Genomic DNA, 24,350 nt, shown 5'->3' on the forward strand with positions numbered 1-24,350 from the left:
TTAGTGGAGTCACTAAAACCAAATAAGATGTAGAACATTTATCAGAACTGTAGTTACAAAACAGTAAAATTACAAAAATGGTTTAAATTTTGTTCATAAATTATGGAACATACTGAGGGATAGTCATAAAGTTTAGGTTATCACTTTGAAAAAATAAAATTACATAATTAATTTTTGTTTGTTTGTTTGCTAGTATATGTCTGTAGTCTTGGTACACATTATAAAATCTGAACCGTAGGTTGCTAAAGGAACCAGAATAAAATGGCATAGCCCATTTTCTTTTTTGATGGTAGTGCCAGGAATGTCACAGCTGTTTCAGGTCACTCTGGAATGCCAAAGAAGTCATTTGATTTTATCTGCAAATCTGCTACTGCTGCTGATATTCCACTTTATTTCTGGGGTGCACCATTTTATTTTTGCTGCTCTAGCCATGCCTATCGTTCTGTGGCATGGGGAGTTTGATGTGTGTCAGAACTGCAAACAAATAATCTATTAATTGCCTAACCTTAATCTTATGATAGTTAAAACTTTATGACTGCCCCAAATACTTCCAAAAGTTTCATATGTCAGTTGTGCATCAGAACAATTTTGGAGGCCATCGTTGTGTAATGAGGAAATGCTGAAAACAAATGGAATAGAAATAATATAATTGAAAACATGTTTACAGGCAAATTGTTTAGACCTTACAATCTTTGCACCAACTTTGTGCACTACATATTTGTATATATGCATACCTTTATGAGAGAGTCTTTTGTTTATGGTCCCTGTTCACTTTTAACCAATGTGACATTGTATTTATTTTACTGTATGGTTCACCGCTTCTGGCTAAACTTAATTTTCTGGCACTCGTAATTTCTCAGACTGCCTCCTTGCTTCATGTTTTCAATAACATTATTCCCATTCTATTTGTGTTTGGCATTTTCTGAATGCACAATGTGGAAGTGTAATAGGATTTCAAACTACAAAACAGTTCTAATGCACATTTTTTATGTCAGTTCCACAATGTACTGGCAGCATTTGCACTGCACAAACATCTCATTGTACATTTTTGTAATGTGTAAGTTTTAGTTGTTGATGTTGAGACAGTGATAGTGGCCAGTGACTGAAACTGGTTGTATATAATAAAGGAAATATTTACACAGCTGATTGTCATGTCAAAATGAAACTGACTGCATTTTATCAAATAATAAAGAAGTTTTGCAGGTTGTGACAGTCCTAAACTGCTTCTGAACTGCAAGTGATCATAAAAAAACAGAGTAAAAATACACACAAAACTGAAAGGAAACACCCTTGCCAACAGGAAGCCGGAAATCTAGGTTATGAAAAGATTTAAAAAGTGGATTGATAGCTAAAGTGGGCAATTATTTTAGGAAGGTACTTGTGCGAGGAGCAAAAGCTGTTGTAGGCCAGAAGAAAGCACATAAATACTATCGGGCATCATTTAAAAAAGAGGGGAAGAGTTTCAATAAACCAATGTTAAAAACATGACAGAATATGATAAGTGTTTTCTAAAGGATGAGACAAGATAGTATGAAAATTTGGCAAGGAAAAAAAAAAAAAAAGAAAAAAGATAGACACCACATCTCATGAGTTAATGTAGCACAGTTACAATAACAGAGACGTAATTCTACATGCATTTCAAGATTTCTTTAAATTTTGATGTAGTTCAGGAGATGAATCATAAACACAAATATTAGGTTGGTGTATAAGTTTGTAATGTTTTTGTTTTGCATATTGATATGCCTGTTGCTGTGGTTTTTATTTATCTGTTGTCATTTTTTATTTGTTGTTTACTATTGCCATTGAGTTTACATTTTGTCATTTGGACATAGTAAATGGAACTGTGGCAGCTAAAAAAATGGAGTGTCAAGTGGAGAAATTCTAACATTTCCGACATATTCTTCTGTTTGAGTTCAGTAGAGGGGTGACAGTAATGGAGTCAGATAGAAACATTTGCGTCATATGTCTGCCCCTTAGTGCAGCGGTAGCATTACTGCCTACCATGCAAGGGACCCAGGTTTGATTCCTGGCAGGGGACTTTGTGTTCTGTGTCCCTCATCATCGTTTCATCATCATTGACATCCAAGTCACCGAAGTGGCGTCAACTAAAAAGACTTGCAGTACGACAGCCAAACCTCAAAGGGGATATCCCGGCCAATAAATGCCAAAAGATCATTTTGTTTGCACCATGTATGGGGATAATCCCATTGTTCAGAGCAGAGCAAGAAAATGTCATTCTCATTTTAAATGGGATCGTTTTGACATTAGTGGTTCTCCGTGTTTAGGGTGACCTTCGTGGTTTGATGAAGATCATTTAAACGCTTCAATCCACACTGATTCACATGAGTGTACTTGAGAACTGGCAAATACGATGAACTGTGATCATTCCACCACTGTGCAACATTTGCAGGCAGTAGGGAAGGTTCAAATATTGGGTGTATGGTTACTGCATGCTTTAAGCCAAAATTACAAAAATCAGTGGGTGGCCATATGTGCATATCTGCTTGCTTGTCATCAATTGGCTCATGAACAACACTGAAAATTCCTATTCTGTATCATTATTGGTGATGAGAAATGGTGCCTTGATGCTAACATAAGGGAAAGAAAGGAATGGTTAATCCCAAACAAAGCAGCAAGTTCCCGTACAAAGACATGTGCGCATCCACAAAAGATGGTTTTATGCGTCTGGTGAAACAGTGACAAAGTGGTGTACTACAAATTGCCTCCCTGAGATGTAACCATCACTCCTAACATTTACTGTCAATAACTGAGATGTCTTGCAGATGCAGTCCAAGAGTATCAACTAGGAAGACTGCATGAAGTGATGCTAGTCCACAGTAATGTCAACCCATGTTCTGCTAGACTGACAAAAATCACTATACAGGAGTTTCAATCTCTGTTAGTCCATCTTGACCAGGGGACATCAGCTGGTTAAGTAATTGTCAGCGTCGATAAAATTTATCAACAGCCGTGTACTTTAAAACATTATTTTATTTTATTGTGAAGGCAACCCCACCCATGATCTGCTCAAAAATCACTATACAGGAGTTTCAATCTTGTTGGTCCATCTTGACCTGGGGATATCAGCTGGTTAAGTAATTGTCAGTGTTGATAAAATTTATCAACAGCCATGTACTTCAAAACATTATTTTATTTTATTTTGAAGGCAACCAATTTTGGAATTTAATATTGCCATTTTCAGGCTCCATATGCACCTATCTAAATAAATGAACTTGTCATATAGTACCATAAATCACTGGATATAATGAATTCAATCATTACACAATTGCTTCATTTGAAGATGTAATAGCAACTGACAGCAACAGCAGTTGCTATCACATCTTCAAATGAAACAATTGTATAACGATTGAATTCATGATATCCAGTGATTTACGGAGCTATACAACAAGTTCGTTTATTTGGATAGATGTGTATGGGGCCTGAAGATGGCATAATGAAATGTCGAAACTGGTTGCCTTTAGAATAAAATAAAATAATATCTTAAAGTACACAGCTGTTGGTAAATTTTACTGGAATTGACAAATACAGGAGTTTGGTTGGGAAATCATTCTACGTCCACCTTATTCACCTGGTCTTGTGCCCACAGATTTTTTTCACCTTTTCTGCTTTATCGAGCAACATTCAGGGAACTTCCTTTCCGGATGAAAATGTGCTCTGAACGTGGCTCAATGGGTACTTCACCTCAAAGCCATGTAATTTCTACAGTTGTGGAATCAAGAAGCTGTCTCGGTGTCGACAGAGTGTTGTAAATAGTGATGGAGAATGTATTGTTGATGACTGAAGTTTCTGATGGTATGTAAAGCCATTCCAGATATGAAGAAAGGGAAGACTGTATCACATAGCTGCTGGGCTGTGCTTCTTTTGACTCTTTGAGTCCTGGTTGATTTTGCTACAAATACCTGTAAAGTTCCATATTTTCAGTCTTTTTGTCTTGTACGTGAATCTGTCAATACTGTGTAATGCAGCCGTTTGCTTATGCCAGATAAGTGTATGGGTTCTGTGTATCTTTACTCAGTGTGTTTGATTTTCAGATTTTTAAAACTTTTAATTAATTAATTAATTTTTTTTTTTGAAACTTCTTTAACTCTTTTACTTTGCAGCAATGTTTTATCCTTAATGATGTCAGATTTTCCTTAATATACAGCCGGCCACTGGTGGCCGAGCGGTTCTGGCACTACAGTCTGGAACCGCGCGACTGCTACGGTCGCAGGTTCGAATCCTGCCTCAGGCATGGATGTGTGTGTTGTCCTTAGGTTAGTTAGGTTTAAGTAGTTCTAAGTTCTAGGGGACTTATGACCTCAGCTGTTGAGTCCCATAGTGCTCAGAGCCATTTGAACCATTTGAACCTTAATATACAAATAATTTTGAAAATTAAAGTGTCTTGTTCTTAATGCTGTAATTTACTTTGATATGTTTAGGAATGGCCACACAATGGGAGAAGCCTTCTCTGATGTTAAATTAGGCCCTGGAATGGTCTATTTCCCTGCAGTAAGCTTAGCTTTCACTGAAAACCTGGTTGCAAATTTTGGGTCTACACCATTTCGTTATCCAGTTGAAGGATATCAGCCAATTCAGGAAGTTCCACATCATGACTTAGACAAAGCCAATATGCTATTCAAATGGCTGCTGCAGCTCCTTATGGTTTTTGAACAAAGTTATGAAGTTAGTAAGATTTATTAACTGTGAAATATTTCATGTTTTAAATAGGAAATATTTCTTATTATGATCTCATAATATGTATTTTTCTTTGTATGTTGTGTTGCATTTTACTTTTTTTTATGTTACTACAGCATTGCTTATATATATATGTATTTCCTGCCTGTATATTTGTGTCAAAAATAATTCTGTAGTCTGTATCTTGAACAGAATTCTACTCGGAACATAGAGGATGTGACATCAAACCAGGCATTACTAATGGGATTAGCTGGTGTTTTGATAGACCCATTGGCTCCATTGCTGCTGTCATCATATATTTCAGAAGCATGCTTGTTACCCTTTTTAGAGCTCTTGTGTGGTGTGCCTGCAGATTATATGCAACCAGAAGGAAACACAAGGGAAAAGAAACATAAATTTTTAATTTTCATGGATTTATTGTGGGCATTTCTTGAGGTACTTTGTATGATTCTTAAATAGTTTTTACCTGCTGTTGGGTGAGAATATGCTTGCTTAAGAACTATAATCTCTTCCAGGAGCATGAAATAAAGCAGTGTCTGGAAAGTATAGCATCATGCTTACTTGCTTGCTATCGCCATGTTTCGTTTGATCTCGATTATGCTAGTCAAAAGAGGAGCCTCGTAATGCTTACCCATTTGGTTAGCCACCCACGAACAAGGCACTATCTGTTGGAAAATGTGCTGTTTGATAAAGTGAGGTGAGTGAGTGGTTTGTTGTATGTACGTCAATTGCAGTTTCTTTATGGCTCCTTCATTGTCAGCTTAAGTGTCAGAAAAATATATCTGACTCTACTCACAGTTAACTTCTTATTTTGCATAAACTGAAGTTTTGTTACCCTTTTCTGGCTCATATCTGTCATACAGCAAAAATTCAGTGCGTTTTGTGGCACCTAGTAACTATTTAGTCATGCACAAGTAGAAAGTGGATAATTTCTGTGTAGAATGGTGTGCAGGATACATAATCATGTCAACCATAGTTTGTATGTTAGTCCTGTCACTATGATTTAGGCCTTAGATGATTTGTTACAACTCAAAAAATACAGTTCTTGTCTGATGATATGACATTATACCTTGCTTTAGAAGTTGAAGGTAAAATCTTCTAGGTTGTTTGGCTGTATCATGTTCCTTTTCAGTATCTTCTACACAGTCAATGTTTTGACCTCTTTACTGGGATCTACTTCAGTATCATCTGGTGCCACAGATAGCTGAGCACTCTGCAAGAAGTTCCCAGAAGAAGGGTCAAAATGTCAATTGTGTAGAAAAAATTGAGGAGGAACATTGACACTACTAACATCTTAATAGATTTTTACCTTCAGTGACAATGAACATGAAAAACTGCAGATATACCTTAGAAGATTTCAATGGAGTTCCATCCCTCTACGAGCTGAGAAGTTTTGGTGGTGTGGACATTGTGCCATTAGGAGGAAATCATTTAACAACCCAACCATAGGAAGTTTGTTTAGAATCTCATCTTTAATTGTATGTATTACTTTTGCAACATCATCACATGACTAAACATGATTTTGATGACAGTGAAGGCATCATGATGCTTCCTCACTACTACCCTTACTTTATTATTGATGTCATAATTGAAGCAATTCTTTAGTTTAGTGCCACATGGGTGCCTTAAAGTATCTTGTCTATAATGAATTGATTTTATTGTTACACCTTTTTCTATAAAATCAATATGATTAACACTGTCTTCATCTGTTAAAATATACATCCATATTTCTGTACACTGGACTGGCATTTGGGAGGACAATGGTTCAAACCTGTGTTTAGCTGTCCAGATTTATGTTTTCCATGATTTCCCAAAATTGCTCCAGGCAAATGTCGGGATGGTTCCTTTGAAAGGGCAAGGCTGATTTCCTTCCACATCCTTGACACAATCTGAGCTTGTACTCTGTCTCTAATGACCTCGATGTTGACAGGACGTTAAACCCAAATCTTCCTTCCTTTCATATTTGTCTACTTTTGATGTACAAAATGCCCAAAGTAGTCTCTGGCTTTATTCAAGAGAAGGTCTACAGATACAGATAAAGAAGGTCTACAGATACAGTGAACATCAAATGTATGAACTGTAACATTTATTTTAATTACAGAGAGCTATTGGATAGATGAAAATAGGCTCACATTCACCATGAGACAGATATTGATTCTCTCTCAAAATGATGTGATAGTACCTTCAATCAAATCGCCCAACTCCATGACTAGTTGAACAGCACAGGGAACCTAGCTCAGTTTACCATTCTGAAATGCCACCCTTAAATGTGTGAGAGGAGAGATCATTTTAATTACCACTGACACCGAGTGAGAATAAAATTTCAGTTTTTGTAGTTGTATCTATAATTGGACAGTGTTAACAGTGAATTCTCAATCATACCATTGGAACAACTTAATAGTTTGGGCCTTCACCATTCTCAAGTATACAGAATGAAAACTAGAAAATTTCAATCACAGTTAATGAAAGTTCACATAAAAACTTAGCTGCTTCATGTGATGAGATCTGAACTTGGATATCCTCGGCGGTTTTGCTTCAGAAAGTCCCAGTGTTCGATATTGCTGATGTACTTTAAATGCGAACATTTTTAGGTTAGGCTTTACCGTGACTGTACTGACATTAAATGAAACAACAAGTTTACTGTTACCAGTCACCGTTTTATTTTTTCCACGACGCGTTTCGAAGGTTTAAACCTCCATCATCGGGTGGATTTACATTAGTTAGTATTACATATGTGTGTATGTTGTGTGGAACTTGTGGCACTGCCTCCAGTGGTAACAAGTTCTTTTTCTGTCGTAACACTTCACATGTATACTGCCACATTTGTAAACAAATGTAAACAAATGCTTTGGAGGAACTTGTGGCACTGCCTCCAGTGGTCACAGGTTCTTTTTCTGTCGTAACACTTCACATGTATACTGCCACATTTGTAAACAAATGTTTACAAATGTGGCAGTATACATGTGAAGTGTTACGACAGAAAAAGAACCTGTTACCACTGGAGGCAGTGCCACAAGTTCCTCCAAAGCCGTAACACAACATACACACATATGTAATACTAACTAATGTAAATCCACCCGATGATGGAGGTTTAAACCTTCGAAACGCGTTGTGGAAAAAATAAAACGGTGACTGGTAACAGTAAACTTGTTGTTTCATTTAATTGCTGATGTACTAATTTTTGTATAAAACACAGAGTGTATCACATTCCTTGTTTTGTGCTATGACTGATTTGGATGCACATTGATGATATGTACATTTCTTGTCTGACAGCCTTTGAAAGAATCTCACAAGCAGCTTCCGAAAGACAATAATGCAGACTCACTGACTGACTGACTCTCTCATTGCCTCCGACTGTCTCCCTTTGACTTACTACCCACTGCCTGCTGTGGTTCATGTGTCACTTCCTTTTGTATAAAACCAAGCAACTGAATACATTGTTAAAAGTAAGATTTACGAAATAACAATTAAGTCATTAGATGTTTTTTGTTACTTACATCAAAAAATGGGCCACATATAGCCCTACATGTTCTGATATTCAGTTTGGAAGAGTTTACTTAATTTCATATACAATTTCAATGAATTTTACAGTACAGTTTAAATTACATTTTAGTTAATTATAAACAAATTACTTTGAATAAGATATTGTTATCAGTGTTTGGTTTGCTCTCTATTAGCACTATCATTTTAAATAATCATAATGAATAAACACTGTAGCTTTTCAAATATAGGGAAGAAGTTAAATTTCCAAGAATGTGTGGTGCAACATGGCTGCACAGTTCACATAACGAAATTTCAAAGTTGGATTATTAACAAATGGCTTTTCCCCTTAGTTGCTAATATAAATCAGGTAACATATTAATGTGAAATTTAATTTGATATAGGAAACTCATTTGTACTAATTTTTAAAGGGCAGTTTACTACTGGAAATGGGTATATGCATAACAGTATGAAGGCCAGAAAGTTAAAAATTCAGGTTAAATTGACCCCTTCAGAGAATGTTGACATGAGGAGGGAATTTTGGATAGGGACGTGAAGGTAGTCTCATTTCAGTTCCTAAAGTAGAACTTTATCAAAGGTGGTGACTTGTTCTGTGATATCAGTGACTAACGGCTGACAGTGTGACTGAACCTGCTGAAAAAGTGAGGAAAAAATTACGTTTTAATATTAGTGCAAACTTTTTAAACTTGTTTACTCTTTGTTTGTGTACCCAATAATTATTCTATTCAAATAATCAATCATATTCAGAGTTCTTTGGAAGTTTTTTAATTCACATTTAGCTCATTTCAGGAAATTTAATACCTTTATAAAATCCGTGTTAGTACTGTTTATGTATGTAAGTGTGCATACACTTACCACAAATTGCTTAACAATACTGAAATTAAAAAGGACTGACTGTCCATCGCCCTTGCTGAGCATTCAGCATGTTCGACTGCCATGTGGAGAATATGGACGAATTCCTGCTACTGCTGGCTATTTTACCTGTTGGGAGAATTGTGTCAGGCCATGTGAGGCCAGTCAAGGAGCTGCTTCTGTCAGAAGTAGTGGCTGCAAGGTCGGTTAGGTGACAAGGGATGCTACAGAGGTTTTGCTAATCACCTTATATGTCCCTCTACATCTCGTTGGCAGAGAATGACTTGACAGCAAATAAGCAGCATGTAATCTTAAAGACCTGATCGTCAAGACAAGTCCATAAATGAGTGTCCAAATACTGGTCACTAAAAGAAGAAGACTTGGGTTCTGTTAACGTACATGCAGTCAGAAACTGACATGATTCTCTGACATTGGTAACAGTACAATTTCTCATTTCATGGATAATATGTTATAGGAATTGGGAAAAAGAGAAGGTAAAATAAACGAATGGGTGGAATTGTTGAAAATCCTAAACTGGATGGGTTATTTTTTTCGAAAGTGTATGACTATTAGTTTCCATTGAGCTCTATCTTTTAAATCTTATTGCTCGTACATCATTATTTATGTTAGTACCTCAAATTTGTGTTGTGCCCAGGATGTATAGGTAGTAACATTTCATGCCGAATTAAGTGTCTTTCATTTAAATCATGTATGCAATGGTAATCTTTTTGAAGTGAAGTTGTGGAGTCACTTTTCTTTTACACCAGCACCTGTACATTTTTCCAGTTTTTTAAATTCATATTAAAATCCTATTTTATCTTTCCACTGATAAAGAAATTTTTGCAACTAGGATCAAGTAGGTAAAAAGACGAGGGTTAATAGAAATCCTTGGGTAACAGAAGAGATACTGAATTTAATTGATGAAAGGAGGAAATATAAAAATGCAGTAAATGAAGCAGGCAAAAAGGAATACAAACGTCTCAAAAATGAGATCGACAGGAAGTACAAAATGGCTAAGCAGGGATGGCTAGAGGACAAATGTGAGGATGTAGAGGCTGATCTCACGAGGGGTAAGATAGACACTGAATACAGGAAAATTAAAGAGACCTTTGGAGAGAAGAGAACCACTTGCATGAATATCAAGAGCTCAGTAGGGAACCCAGTTCTAAGCAAAGAAGGGAAAGCAGAAAGGTGGAAGGAGTATATAGAGGGTCTATACAAGGGCCATGTTCTTGAGGACAATACTATGGCAATGGAAGAGGATGTAGATGAAGATGAAATGGGAGATATGATACTGCGTGAAGAGTTTGACAGAGCACTGAAAGATCTGAGTCGAAATAAGGCCCCGGGAGTAGGCAACATTCCATTAGAACTACTGACGGCCTTGGGAGAGCCAGCCATGACAAAACTCTACCATCTGGTGAGCAAGATGTATGAGACAGGCGAAATACCCTCAGATTTCAAGAAGAATATAGTAATTCCAATCCCAAAGAATGCTGGTGTTGACAGATGTGAAAATTACTGAACCATCAGTTTAATAATAAGCCATGTCTGCAAAATACTAACACGAATTCTTTACAGACAAATGGAAAAACTGATAGAAGCTGACCTTGGGGAGGATCAGTTTGGATTCCGTAGAAATGTTGGAACACGTGAGGCAATACTGAACCTACGACTTATCTTAGAAAATAGATTAAGGAAAGGCAAACCTACATTTCTAGCATTTGTAGATTTAGAGAAATCTTTTGACAATATTGACTGGAATACCCTCTTTCAAATTATGAAGGTGGCAGGGGAAAAATACAGGGAGCGAAAGGCTATTTACAATTTGTACAGAAACCAGAAGGCAGTTATGAGTCAAGGGGCATGAAAGGGAAGCAGTGGTTGGGAAGGGAGTGAGACAGGGTTGTAGCCTGTCCCCGATGTTATTCAATCAGTATATTGAGCAAGCAGTAAAGGAAACAAAAGAAAAATTTGGAGTAGGAATTAAAATCCATGGAGAAGAAATTAAAACTTTGAGGTTCGCCGATGAGATTGGCGATAACATCTCGATCAGCAAAGGATTCGAGTCCAGGAAGGGAGGCGTTTTCACAATGAACAAAGGCTAGGTTAAACGAACCACTACCAGAATTTCCAGTAGCGACATCTGTTGCAGATAGAACTCACTGCGGAATGGTTCCACTGGCATGCACTGCCCACTTATATACAAAGCGAGTGACCTTGATTATGTAACGCGCTGATAACGGACTTAGTCTCTGCACGCACCACCTGGAGTCATTATCCCATATGCGCGCTGTAGTCGCTTTAGCAGCGCGCTCTGCTGGTTCGCCGGTCTGGCGCTGAGCCAAGTCGGGCGGGTTACGTCACCTACTTGCTAGGCGCTCAGTGGGCAGTGCGGCGCTATGTTTTCCAATTTTTTCAAACTGTTCCATTCTTGAGCCCACGGTTCGCAACGTACGACTAGCGGTTACAAAGGTCAAGGATCACACTTTGTTAATAATTATAGTACAAAGTAACATCTCCAGTTATTGTTACATTTTCAGCAAGTACACCAAGTCCTTTCATCTATACACGTATTTTTTCATTATTACTAACTTTTTTACAAGAGCGGGTATACAATGAAATAATCTGAAAACATAGTGCCGCACTTTCCGGCAAGCGCCTAGCGAGAAGGTGACGTAACCTGCCCGACTTGGCTCGGTGCCAGGCCGGCGCACCAGCGGAGTGTGCTGCTAAAGCGACTACTGCGTGCGTATGGGATAATGACTCTAGCTGGTGCTTGCAGAGTCTATGTCTGTTATCAGCGCGTTACGTAATCAAGGCCACTCGCTCTGTGCATGCCAGTGGAACCATTCCGCTGTGAGCTCTATCTGCAACAGCATTCAAGCACTGTACCTCATCGTCGTGTTTATCTTCAACGGCGCCACCGCATGCCTGTCTACAAACATATTATTAGCCTTGAAAATAAACTTGGAGGAAATGGAACAGCCCAGGCAATTGTTTTAAATGGGCCTATATTATTTCGAGGCTGCAGGGTTAATTTTACTCTGGATGTCGCTACTGGAAATTCTGGTAGCGGTTGGTTTACCCTAGCCATTGTTCGTTGTGAAAATGCCTCCCTTCCTGGACTGGAATCCTTCTCCGATTGATATGTTGTCGCCTACAAGACGTGGCATTGTGGAATCGACCCGAAGACTCAAAGTAGACCTAGTTATGTGTATAGTAATATGCCTTTTACATTGTATACCCGCTCTTGTAGAAAAGTGCGGTACTATGTTTTTGAATTTTTTCAAACTGTTACATCCTTGAGCCCCAAGTTCGCGATGTACGACTAGCGGTTACAAAGGTCAAGGATAACACTTGTTTAATAATTATAGTACAAAGTAATATCTCCAGTTACTGTTACATTTTCAGCAAGTACAACAAGTCCTTTCATCCATACACATATTTTTTCATCATTACTAACTTTTCTACAAGAGCGGGTATACACTGTAAAAGGCATATTACTATACACATAACTAGGTCTACTTTGAGTCTTCGGGTCGATTCCACAATGCCACGTCTTGTAGGCGACAACATCTTGATCGGCAAAGGATTCCAGTCGAACATCGCGAACCAGGGGCTTAAGGATGCAACAATTTGAAAAAATTCCAAAACATAGTGCCGCACTGCCCGCCAAGCGCCTAGCGAGTCAGTGACGTAACCCGCCCTACTTGGCTCGGCACAAGGATGGCGCACCAGCGGAGCGCGCTGCTAAAGCGACTACTGCGTGCGTATGGGGTAACGACTCCGGCTGGTATATGCAGAGTCTAAGTCCGTTATCAGCGTGTTTCGTAATCGAGGTCACTCGCTCTGTATATAAGCGGGCAGTGCATGCCAGCGGAACCATTCCGCTGTGAGCTCTATCTGCAACAGCATTGAAGCACTATGCCTCGTCATCGTGTTTATCGTCAACGGCGCCACCTCATGCCTGTCTACAAACATATTATTAGCCTTATTTGGAGGAAATGGAACAGCCCAGCAAAGGACCTGGAAGAGCAGCTGAACGGAATGGACAGTGTCTTGAAGGGAGGTTATAAGATGAACATCAACAAAAGCAAAACTAGGATAATGGAATGTTGTTGTTGTTGTGGTCTTCAGTCCTGAGACTGGTTTGATGCAGCTCTCCATGCTACTCTATCCTGTGCAAGCTTTTTCATCTCCCAATACCTACTGCAACCTACATCCTTCTGAATCTGCTTAGTGTATTCATCTCTTGGTCTCCCCCTACGATTTTTACCCTCCACGCTGCCCTCCAATACTAAATTGGTGATCCCTTGATGCCTCAGAACATGTCCTACCAACCGATCCCTTCTTCTGGTCAAGTTGTGCCACAAACTTCTCTTCTCCCCAATCCTATTCAATACTTCCTCATTAGTTATGTGATCTACCCATCTAATCTTCAGCATTCTTCTGTAGCACCACATTTCGAAAGCTTCTATTCTCTTCTTGTCCAAACTATTTATCGTCCATGTTTCACTTCCATACATGGCTACACTCCATACGAATACTTTCAGAAATGACTTCCTGACACTTAAATCAATACTGGATGTTAACAAATTTCTCTTCTTCAGAAACGCTTTCCTTGCCATTGCCAGCCTACATTTTATATCCTCTCTACTTCGACCATCATCAGTTATTTTGCTCCCCAAATAGCAAAACTCCTTTACTACTTTAAGTGCCTCATTTCCTAATCTAATTCCCTCAGCATCACCCGACTTAATTAGACTACATTCCATTATCCTTGTTTTGCTTTTGTTGATGTTCATCTTATATCCTCCTTTCAAGACACTGTCCATTCCATTCAACTGCTCTTCCAAGTCCTTTGCTGTCTCTGACAGAATTACAATGTCATCGGCGAACCTCAAAGTTTTTATTTCTTCTCCATGAATTTTAATACCTACTCCGAATTTTTCTTTTGTTTCCTTTACTGCTTGCTCAATATACAGATTGAACAACATCGGGGACAGGCTACAACCCTGTCTTACTCCCTTCCCAACCACTGCTTCCCTTTCATGTCCCTCGACTCTTATAACTGCCATCTGGTTTCTGTACAAATTGTAAATAGCCTTTCGCTCCCTGTATTTTACCCCTGCCACCTTTAGAATTTGAAAGAGAGTATTCCAGTCAACATTGTCAAAAGCTTTCTCTAAGTCTACAAATGCTAGAAACGTAGGTTTGCCTTTCCTTAATCTTTCTTCTAAGATAAGTCGTAAGGTCAGTATTGCCTCACGTGTTCCAGTGTTTCTACGGAATCCAAACTGATCTTCCCCGAGGTTGGCTTCTACTAGTTTTTCCATTCGTCTGTAAAGAATTCGTGTTAGTATTTTGCAGCTGTGACTTATTAAGCTGATAGTTCGGTAATTTTCACATCTGTCAACACCTGCTTTCTTTGGGATTGGAATTATTATATTCTTCTTGAAGTCTGAGGGTATTTCGCCTGTTTCATACATCTTGCTCACCAGATGGTAGAGTTTTGTCAGGACTGGCTCTCCCACGGCCGTCAGTAGTTCCAATGGAATATTGTCTACTCCGGAGGCCTTGTTTCGACTCAGGTCTTTCAGTGCTCTGTCAAACTCTTCACGCAGTATCGTATCTCCAATTTCATCTTCATCTACATCCTTTTCCATTTCCATAATATTGTCCTCAAGTACATCACCCTTGTATAGACCCTCTATATACTCCTTCCACCTTTCTGCTTTCCCTTCTTTGCTTAGAACTGGGTTTCCATCTGAACTCTTGATATTCATACAAGTTGTTCTCTTATCTCCAAAGGTCTCTTTAATTTTCCTGTAGGCGGTATCTATCTTACCCCTAGTGAGATAGGCCTCTACATCCTTACATTTGTCCTCTAGCCATCCCTGCTTAGCCATTTTGCACTTCCTGTCGATCTCATTTTTGAGACGTTTGTATTCCTTTTTGCCTGTTTCACTTACTGCATTTTTATATTTTCTCCTTTCATCAATTAAATTCAATATTTCTTCTGTTACCCAAGGATTTCTACTAGCCCTCGTCTTTTTACCGTCTTCATCCTCTGCTGCCTTCACTACTTCATCCCTCAAAGCTACCCATTCTTCTTCTACTGTATTTGTTTCCCCCATTCCTGTCAATTGGTCCCTTATGCTCTCCCTGAATCTCTGTACAACCTCTGGTTCTTTTAGTTTATCCAGGTCCCATCTCCTTAAATTCCCACCTTTTTGCAGTTTCTTCAGTTTTAATCTACAGGTCATAACCAATAGATTGTGGTCAGAGTCCATATCTGCCCCTGGAAATGTCTTACAATTTAAAACCTGGTTCCTAAATCTCTGTCTTACCATTATATAATCTATCTGATACCTTTTAGTATCTCCAGGGTTCTTCCATGTATACAACCTTCTTTCATGATTCTTAAACCAAGTGTTAGTTATGATTATGTTGTGCTCTGTGCAAAATTCTACCAGGCGGCTTCCTCTTTCATTTCTGTCCCCCAATCCATATTCACCTACTATGTTTCCTTCTCTCCCTTTTCCTACACTCGAATTCCAGTCACCCATGACTATTAAATTTTCGTCTCCCTTCACAATCTGAATAATTTCTTTTATTTCATCATACATTTCTTCAATTTCTTCGTCATCTGCAGAGCTAGTTGGCATATAAACTTGTACTACTGTAGTAGGTGTGGGCTTCGTATCTACCTTGGCCACAATAATGCGTTCACTATGCTGTTTGTAGTAGCTTACCCGCATTCCTATTTTCCTATTCATTATTAAACCTACTCCTGCATTACCCCTATTTGATTTTGTGTTTATAACCCTGTAGTCACCTGACCAGAAGTCTTGTTCCTCCTGCCACCGAACTTCACTAATTCCCACTATATCTAACTTCAACCTATCCATTTCCCTTTTTAAATTTTCTAACCTACCTGCCCGATTAAGGGATCTGACATTCCACGCTCCGATCCGTAGAATGCCAGTTTTCTTTCTCCTGATAACAACATCCTCCTGAGTAGTCCCCGCCCGGAGATCCGAATGGGGGACTATTTTACCTCCGGAATATTTTACCCAAGAGGACGCCATCATCATGTAATCATACAGTAAAGCTGCATGCCCTCGGGAAAAATTACAGCTGTAGTTTCCCCTTGCTTTTAGCCGTTCGCAGTACCAGCACAGCAAGGCCGTTTTGGTTATTGTTACAGGGCCAGATCAGTCAATCATCCAGACTGTTGCCCTTGCAACTACTGAAAAGGCTGCTGCCCCTCTTCAGGAACCACACGTTTGTCTGGCCTCTCAACAGATACCCCTCCGTTGTGGTTGCACCTACGGTACGGCTATCTGTATCGCTGAGGCACGCAAGCCTCCCCACCAACGGCAAGGTCCATGGTTCATGGGGGGGTGTAGTCGAGTTAAATCTGGTGATGCTGTGGGAATTAGATTAGGAAATGAGACACTTAAAGTAGTAAATGAGTTTTGCTATTTGGGGAGCAAAGTAACTGAGGATGGTCGGAGTAGAGGAGAGATAAACTGTAGACTGGCAATGGCAAGGAAAGTGTTTCTGAAGAAGAGAAATTTGTTAACATCGAGTATAGATTTAAGTGTCAGGAAGTCATTTCTGAAAGTATTTGTGTGGAGTGTAGCCATGTATGGAAGTGAAACGTGGATGATAAATAGTTTAGACAAAAAGAGAATAGAAGCTTTCGAAATGTGGTGCTACAGAAAGATGCTGAAGATGAGATGGGTAGATCACATAACTAATGAGGAGGTATTGAATAGAATTGGGGAGAAGAGAAATTTGTGGCACAACTTGAGTAGAAGAAGGGATTGGTTGGTAGGACATGTTCTGAGGCATCAAGGGATCACCAATGTAATATTGGAGGGCAGCATGTAGGGGAAAAATCGTAGAGGGAGACCAAGAGATGAATACACTAAACAGATTCAGAAGGATGTAGGCTGCAGTACGTACTGGGAGATGAAGCAGCTTGCATAGGATAGAGTAGCATGGAGAGCTGCATCAAACCAGTCTCAGGACTGAAGACCACAACAACAACAACAACTACAACAGTTTCAACCATGATTTTTACTTTGTGTGTGTCATACCTTCTCTCACTGTTTCTGGCTTGGCAGTTGGTAACTTTAATATTTAATATTTTTAATTTAATTCTTTACTATTTCTTTGTCTCTGGCCTTTGTCACACTTTGCAATAGGGTCAGCATGATTAGTAATGGATTTGGCATGGTTAATGTAAGGGGTGGTTGGATGCCCTTCCTGTCACCATCCCGTTATCACCTGGTATGGAAAATTTACACTCCAACTGTCTACATATAGTGTCATTCATGTGAAAGTGAGCAAAAGTTTCCTATATGTTTACTAGTTATATAACTGTGTGGGACTTGGGTATGAGTGCAATAATCACTTAGAATGGCCGGCACACTAACCCTCGGCGTTAATCCACTAGGTGGATTCAATCCAGTGCTAGCACACTTCCCAGTCTTGAAAGCAGTGCTCTAACATGCGTGGCTATCTGGGTGGGTAATGTTCTTACTCTCTTAATTGTTATATAATATCAGTGTGAAATTAAGGGAAAGGTCACCACTCATTTGTAGAAGATTAATGGTAGGAGCACAGAAACACACAACAGAAAATGCCATTCACACTAGCTTTTAAACACTAGCTCTTTTTCTAACGGTTCGCCAATGACATTGTAATTCTGTCAGACAGCAAAGGACTTGGAAGAGCAGTTGAACGGAATGGATAGCGTCTTGAAAGGAGGATATAAGATGAACACCAACAAAAGCAAAACGAGGATAATGGAATGTAATTGAATTAAGTCGGGTGATGCTGAGGGAATTAGGTTAGGAAATGAGACTCTTAAAGTAGTAAATGAGTTTTGCTATTTGGGGAGCAAAATAACTGCTGATGGTCGAAGTAGAGAGGATATAAAATGTAGACTGGCAATGGGAAGGAAAGCATTTCTGAAAAAAAGGAATTTGTTAACATCGAGTATAGATTTAAGTGCCAGGAAGTCGTTTCTGAAAGTATTTGTATTGAGTGTAGCCATGTATGGAAGTGAAACATGAACGATAAATAGTTTAGACAAGAAGAGAATAGAAGCTTTCGAAATGTGGTGCTACAGGAGAATGCTGAAGATTAGATGGTTAGATCACATAACTAATGAGGAGGTATTGAATAGGATTGTGGAAAAGGGGAGTTTGTGGCACAAAGTGACAAGAAGAAGGGATCGGTTGGTAGGACATGTTCTGAGGCATCAAGGGATCACCAGCTTAGTATTGGAGGGCAGTGTGGAGGGTAAAAATCGTAGAGGGAGACCAAGAGATGAATACACCAAGCAGATTCAGAAGGATGTAGGTTGCAGTAAGTACTGGGTGGTGAAGAAGCTTGAACAGGATAGAGTAGCATAGAGAGCTGCATCAAACCAGTCTCAGGACTGAAGACCACAACAACAACACTACACACATTCACACACAGCCACACAAATGCACACTCCCATGGCCAATATCACATGTTAAAAGAAGACTATTTGCTCCAAGTTTATAATAAATATTAGCAAATATCAATAGATTTTGTAAACTGAATAACTCTATACCACTGTACAGTGAGAATAAGTATTGCTGTATTTTTAAAGGATAAGCATGTACTGTAAGTAAAGATATGTCTGCTACCATTTGCATATCTACTTAACTGATTTACTGCTATGAATGCTTACTGCTACTTAAGCTAAGACCATCTTTAAGGGCTTCATTATCAATGAGCTGCTAAACCAAAATCTTCCTTTCTTATGATACAGTCATAGAGTGACAATTTTTATGTAACTAAACGGCTTTCTTATTTCTTTTGTGTATGATAGGGGCAGTACCTTTGAGTATCAGTTTTCTTTTATGTTCTTTTAAGAAGTTTGTGTGCCCATTACTGTGAGATACCAGTGGTTGGTTTGATATGATTTCCAAGTAGTTTGCTATTTTCTTTCATTGTTCTGTGTGCTGCAGTGTATTTTCAATTTGTGTTATACAATTGAAAATGGCATTAGTAATTTTCATTATCCATTGTTTCTTAATTTGTGCTTACGCTTTCTGATTGTTTGCATCTTCCATCAGGCATACAGTGAGAGTGGGTGTAACTGTTGATTGTTTACTACTATTCCTTACAGATTTGCAAATTTTGTCCATGTTAAACCAATGGACGAAGGTGGCTTGGCTCAAGTTGTGACAAACCCGTGGTGGGAAACAGATGTTGTTGATGAAGATGTTGAAAGAAACAAGGAAGATTATTTGCAAGCCTGTCAGAAAATTAAGGAAGCTGCAGCAAGTCAGTTCTTACCTAACTTTGGTAGTTATATTTATATTTTTGTCCCCAGTATGTTTCAGTAACATTTGCTGTTTGATGTAGGTGTAGAAGCTGTGCAAATTAATTTTCTTGGGAAACTTCTGGATAATGCAGATGGAACTGAAACACAGCCGTCCTCAAGAAAGATATTCCTGAAGAAATTTCGAGTCTTCTTGCATGAAAATCTCATCTCCAGTCAAGTATGGTCCATAATTTCATTAGTAGACATTATTACATTACTTTCTATTTGATTTGTGAGCTATAATAATGAAAGTTTCAAGCAACTTTTGCATTATGTTACCATTTAAGTGACTTGTGATTACGGCACTGAAGAAACTCTTCCGCCAGCAAATGTATATGCCATGCTGTTTATGTTACCTGATTGCATTATACTACAAAAATGGAATTTACATCTGCCACTAATTTGGTTGGTTATGGTAAATAACAATCCTCATGTTTACTATTAAATATTTTCTTTGTAGATCATACTATAGTACAGTCCACATTGAAGTCTTATGAGTAAAGGAAACCCTGTGTAGAAAGTTTAAATTCATGTAAAGCTACAGGTTGTATAAATTAAGTATCAGAAACTTTAAGGATTTGTTCTCTATTTCAAAATACAAAATTTTGTACAGAAACCAGATGGCAGTTATAAGAGTCGAGGGACATAAAAGGGAAGCAGTGGTTGGGAAGGGAGTGAGACAGGGTTGCAGCCTCTCCCCGATGTTATTCAATCTGTATATTGAGCAACCAATAAAGGAAACAAAAGAAAAATTTGGAGTAGGTATTAAAATCCATGGATAAGAAATAAAGACTTTGAGGTTCGCCGATGACATTGTAATTCTGTCAGAGACAGCAAAGGACTTGGAAGAGCAGTTGAACGGAATGGACAGTGTCTTGAAAGGAGGATATAAGATGAACATCAACAAAAGCAAAATGAGGATAATGGAATGTAGTAGAGTTAACTCTGGTGATGCTGAGGGTATTAGATTAGGAAATGAGACGCTTAAAGTAGTAAATGAGTATTGCTATTTGGGGAAGCGAAATAACTGATGATGGTCGAAGTAGTGAGGATATAAAATGTAGACTGGCAATGGCAAGGAAAGCATTTCTGAAGAAGAGAAATTTGTTAAGATTGAGTATAGATTTAAGTGTCAGAAAGTCGTTTCTGAAAGTATTTGTATGGAGTGTTGCCATGTATGGAAGTGAAACATGGACAAAAAGAGAATAGAAGCTTTCGAAATGTGGTGCTGAATGCTGAAGATACGGTGGGTAGATCACGTAACTAATGAGGAGGTATTGAATAGGATTGGGGAGAAGAGAAGTTTGTGGCACAACTTGACTAGAAGAAGGGATCGGTTGGTAGGACATGTTTTGATGCATCAAGGGATCACAAATTTAGCATTGGAGGGCAGCGTGGAGGGTAAAAATCGTAGAGGGAGACCAAGAGATGAATACACTAAGCAGATTCAGAAGGATGTAGGTTGCAGTAGGTACCGGGAGATGAAGAAGATTGCACAGGATAGAGTAGCATGGAGAGCTGCATCAAACCAGTCTCAGGACTGAAGACCACAACAACAACATCAAAATATTACACTAAGTTTGTTCAAAAATCCTTAATTGGTACATTTACCAAACACATTTGCATATATGAAAAGATTCAGTACTCATGGAATGAAAATTCTGTGTTTACCAAACACATTTACATTTACAAAAATCACTTGAAGTAATCACCTCGTGCTTTTGTGCATCCCCTGATCCTATGTTCTGTACTTCACTGTACATTGTGGAAAACTCCTGAGTCTTTCCATATTTTGTCAAATCCATTTGCTCCATCAGAGCATCGAGATTGGGTATGGGAATTGAATACACTAAGGATTTTAAATGTCGCTGAACCTCTGTTGATGTCTGTCTTGTCAAAATTCATGAGGTTTTTCACAAGCCCAGCTGTGGTTGTTATGATAATTGAAGGCCCCATCGCGTGAATGATCAGCCTCTTCAGTGAATAAGGGACATGCCAAGAACTGTAAAAACACAGCACACTGCCCTAACATGCATTGACAGAAAGCTATTCTTGGCTGAGTGTCTGCATCATTTATTCCTAGCAACAGTAAAGGTGAGATGGGTATAGAAGATTTTCATGCGGAATGTCCCAGATCATCAAGTGGTTAATGCCTTCCCTTTGTAATACATCTACCATTCAAAAGTCATGAAATAATAAATATTGTAATCATTGCAAATAATGAACTTCATAAAATTACAGGTGATTCTGTAGGAATAAATGCCAATGTCAATCACTAAGAGAGAAAAACTGAAGTGGTAAATGTGCAACTAAGAGCAATTGTGAAATTACATTCATCTGGGAGAAAGATGTAACTTTGCCTGGATCTTTGGTAATTACAGTTATCATAACCCAAATACCATTTTGTAATTACTCTTCATTTGTTGCACCAGATTAATCAGACAAACAAAAACACTACACATTTCTGCCAACAACCAACACAGACTACCTGCCTTAGCTATGGCTAAAACTGCACTCCCTTGGCAAGTGCTGCCTCCACTGTATAAGTGACATACAACAATCAGCATATGTGACAGAGTTGTTTAAGTGATTACATAATTGGTATTATAAGAAAAAGTTATAAATTTCTGATGTCTGAATACAGGATTTGTTGCTACAAAATGTGGTGACAGGTTTAACAGGAGCAGAATTTAGATAACAAAACAGTTTTGGATCAAAAACCAGTTAATACATTTGAAAACAGTTAACACAGAAAGTTAATTTACTCTTTAATTATTCAGTGGTTTTTTCTGCTATCATTCTCCTTGACTCTTTGACACAATTTAACAAATTTATACAGACAAAAGTTTTGTAGAAATTTCGTAAGTATTTTAAAGTTAGATTCAAGTTGTTGCATATGTTCTGGAAAGTAGTTGTACATAATATGATAATTTGAAGTTAGTGGCACGGTATTCAATATAATAACAGTTTCAGACAGGTGATACATTGAAATTATAGAATGAACACAGTTTATAATCTGAGAAAAAGTTACATAATTCTGAGCTAGGTATCATATTCTATTCTAAAGTTATGAGTTAGGTCGTCAGATTGTATACTAGTCTGTACCACTGACCAGTTTCATTACAATAGCTCCTCCTCCTCTCCTCTCCTCTCCTCTCCTCTCCTCTCCTCTCCTCTCCTCTCCTCTCCTCTCCTCTCCTCTCCTCTCCTCTCCTCTCCTCTCCCTGACAAATTTTGTAAGCATGGAAGTGCGAACAGAATTCTGACAGAAAAATAATGGAAATGCCCAATGTTAATTTTGATAAATGTAAAAAATTTCTGAAAGCAAAATGTGCTTAATGTATGTAAGTTTTTTGTTTAGTTAATGAAAATTATATAAATTAAACTTAAATGCTACGTTTCTTGCTTTTACCAAGAAAACCTGGTTTTCATAAAACCCAAAAACAAATTTCAAGATCTCTCAGTGATTCACTACTGTTGCAGAATTCATCAGCCATTGTTTAATAGCTAGACACTAATGTACACAGAATATAATTACAAATTAGTAGCTAATTATGAAGTGTACTTTTTTTAATGAACAAAGTAAAATATGTTATTTTTCTAAGTTAATATTTATGTCATATTTTACGCTCAATAAACAAATTCCCCCATAATCAGTAATAACAGTCCCTCATTACTCGCATTACATCATTGTACTATCCAGTTTCTGTCTATTATCATACATTTCTATTTTGCTTTTGATGTTATATGGTGTAAATGGTAATTACAACCTCTCATTACAACTAAAAATTCAGTTAATCATCATTGAATAATATTAACTTCATCCCACATCTCTGCTCAATGTACAGTTTAATTGAGACATTGTTTTATTCCCATGTTTTTAAAATTAGCTGCCCACTACATTTACATTTTCTCTTGTCACAGATTATTTCAATAATTACCTCCATAAATTTACCAATGTTTTATTATCAATCCATTCCACATGACTGCACGAACATGAACTACTACATTCCATAATACAAAGTTCCTAATCACAGCTTCATAATCCTATATCTTCATAATCCCTGCTATATTGTCATCAAAGTCATATCATCATCATCATCATCATCATCATCATCATCACAATCTACATCTCCATCTACAACCGTACTCCGCAAGCTGTGGGATGTAATCTCTTTGATTTTATCCTCATGGTCTCTTTGCGAGATATACGTAGGAAGGAGCAATATACTGCTTGACTCCTCAGTGAAGGTATGTTCTCGAAACTTCAACAAAAGCCCGTACCGAGCTACTGAGTGTCTCTCTCCTACAGAGTCTTCCACTGGAGTTTATCTATCATCTCCATAATGCTATTGTGGTTACTAAATGATCCTGTAATGAAGTGCACTGCTTTCTGTTGGATTTTCTCTATCTCTTCTGTCAACCTTATCTGGTACGGGTCCCACACCAGTAAGCAGTATTCAAGCAGTGGGCATACTAGTGTACTGTAACCTACTTCCTTTGTTTTCGGACTGCATTTCCTTAGGATTCTTCCAATGAATCTGTGTCTGGTGTCTGCTTTACCGACGATTAACTTTATATGGTCATTCCATTTTAAATCACTCCAATGCCTGCTCCCAGATAATTTATGGAATTAACTGCTTCCAGTTGCTGAAATGCTATATTGTTGCTAAATGATAAAGGATCTTTCTTTCTATGTATTTGCAGCACATTACACATGTCTACATTGAGATTCAATTGCACAATAATCCATATAACCATCATTTGCCTCAATGTGCCCCAATGTCAACATAACAACTCACATAGAATTCCCTAGCGTGTCGTCATACTTGTAGCACATCATAGTGAATCCATAATGCTTCTTTATCTCCACATAATTACCTATCACTTTTAATTGCAGTAATATGAAAGTAGCAAAACAATG

At 38.2% G+C, this 24,350-nt stretch overlaps 1 protein-coding gene across 2 annotated transcripts in view; it reads left to right on the plus strand.

Annotated features, from left to right (window-relative positions):
• The window catches only part of LOC124781950 (E3 ubiquitin-protein ligase RNF123-like), a 162,549-nt gene that overhangs the window by 23,539 nt on the left and 114,660 nt on the right, over positions 1 to 24,350 (plus strand). For both annotated transcript variants that reach the window (XM_047253902.1, XM_047253903.1), the window contains exons 6-10: positions 4,440 to 4,683; positions 4,888 to 5,130; positions 5,211 to 5,392; positions 19,229 to 19,386; positions 19,468 to 19,604. In XM_047253902.1, the coding sequence (XP_047109858.1) occupies positions 4,440 to 4,683; positions 4,888 to 5,130; positions 5,211 to 5,392; positions 19,229 to 19,386; positions 19,468 to 19,604 (964 nt within the window). The remainder of the gene's footprint in view (positions 1 to 4,439; positions 4,684 to 4,887; positions 5,131 to 5,210; positions 5,393 to 19,228; positions 19,387 to 19,467; positions 19,605 to 24,350) is intronic.

This window comes from Schistocerca piceifrons, chromosome 1 (assembly GCF_021461385.2).
Source record: "Schistocerca piceifrons isolate TAMUIC-IGC-003096 chromosome 1, iqSchPice1.1, whole genome shotgun sequence".
In the NCBI taxonomy this organism is placed as follows: Eukaryota; Metazoa; Arthropoda; class Insecta; order Orthoptera; family Acrididae; genus Schistocerca; species Schistocerca piceifrons.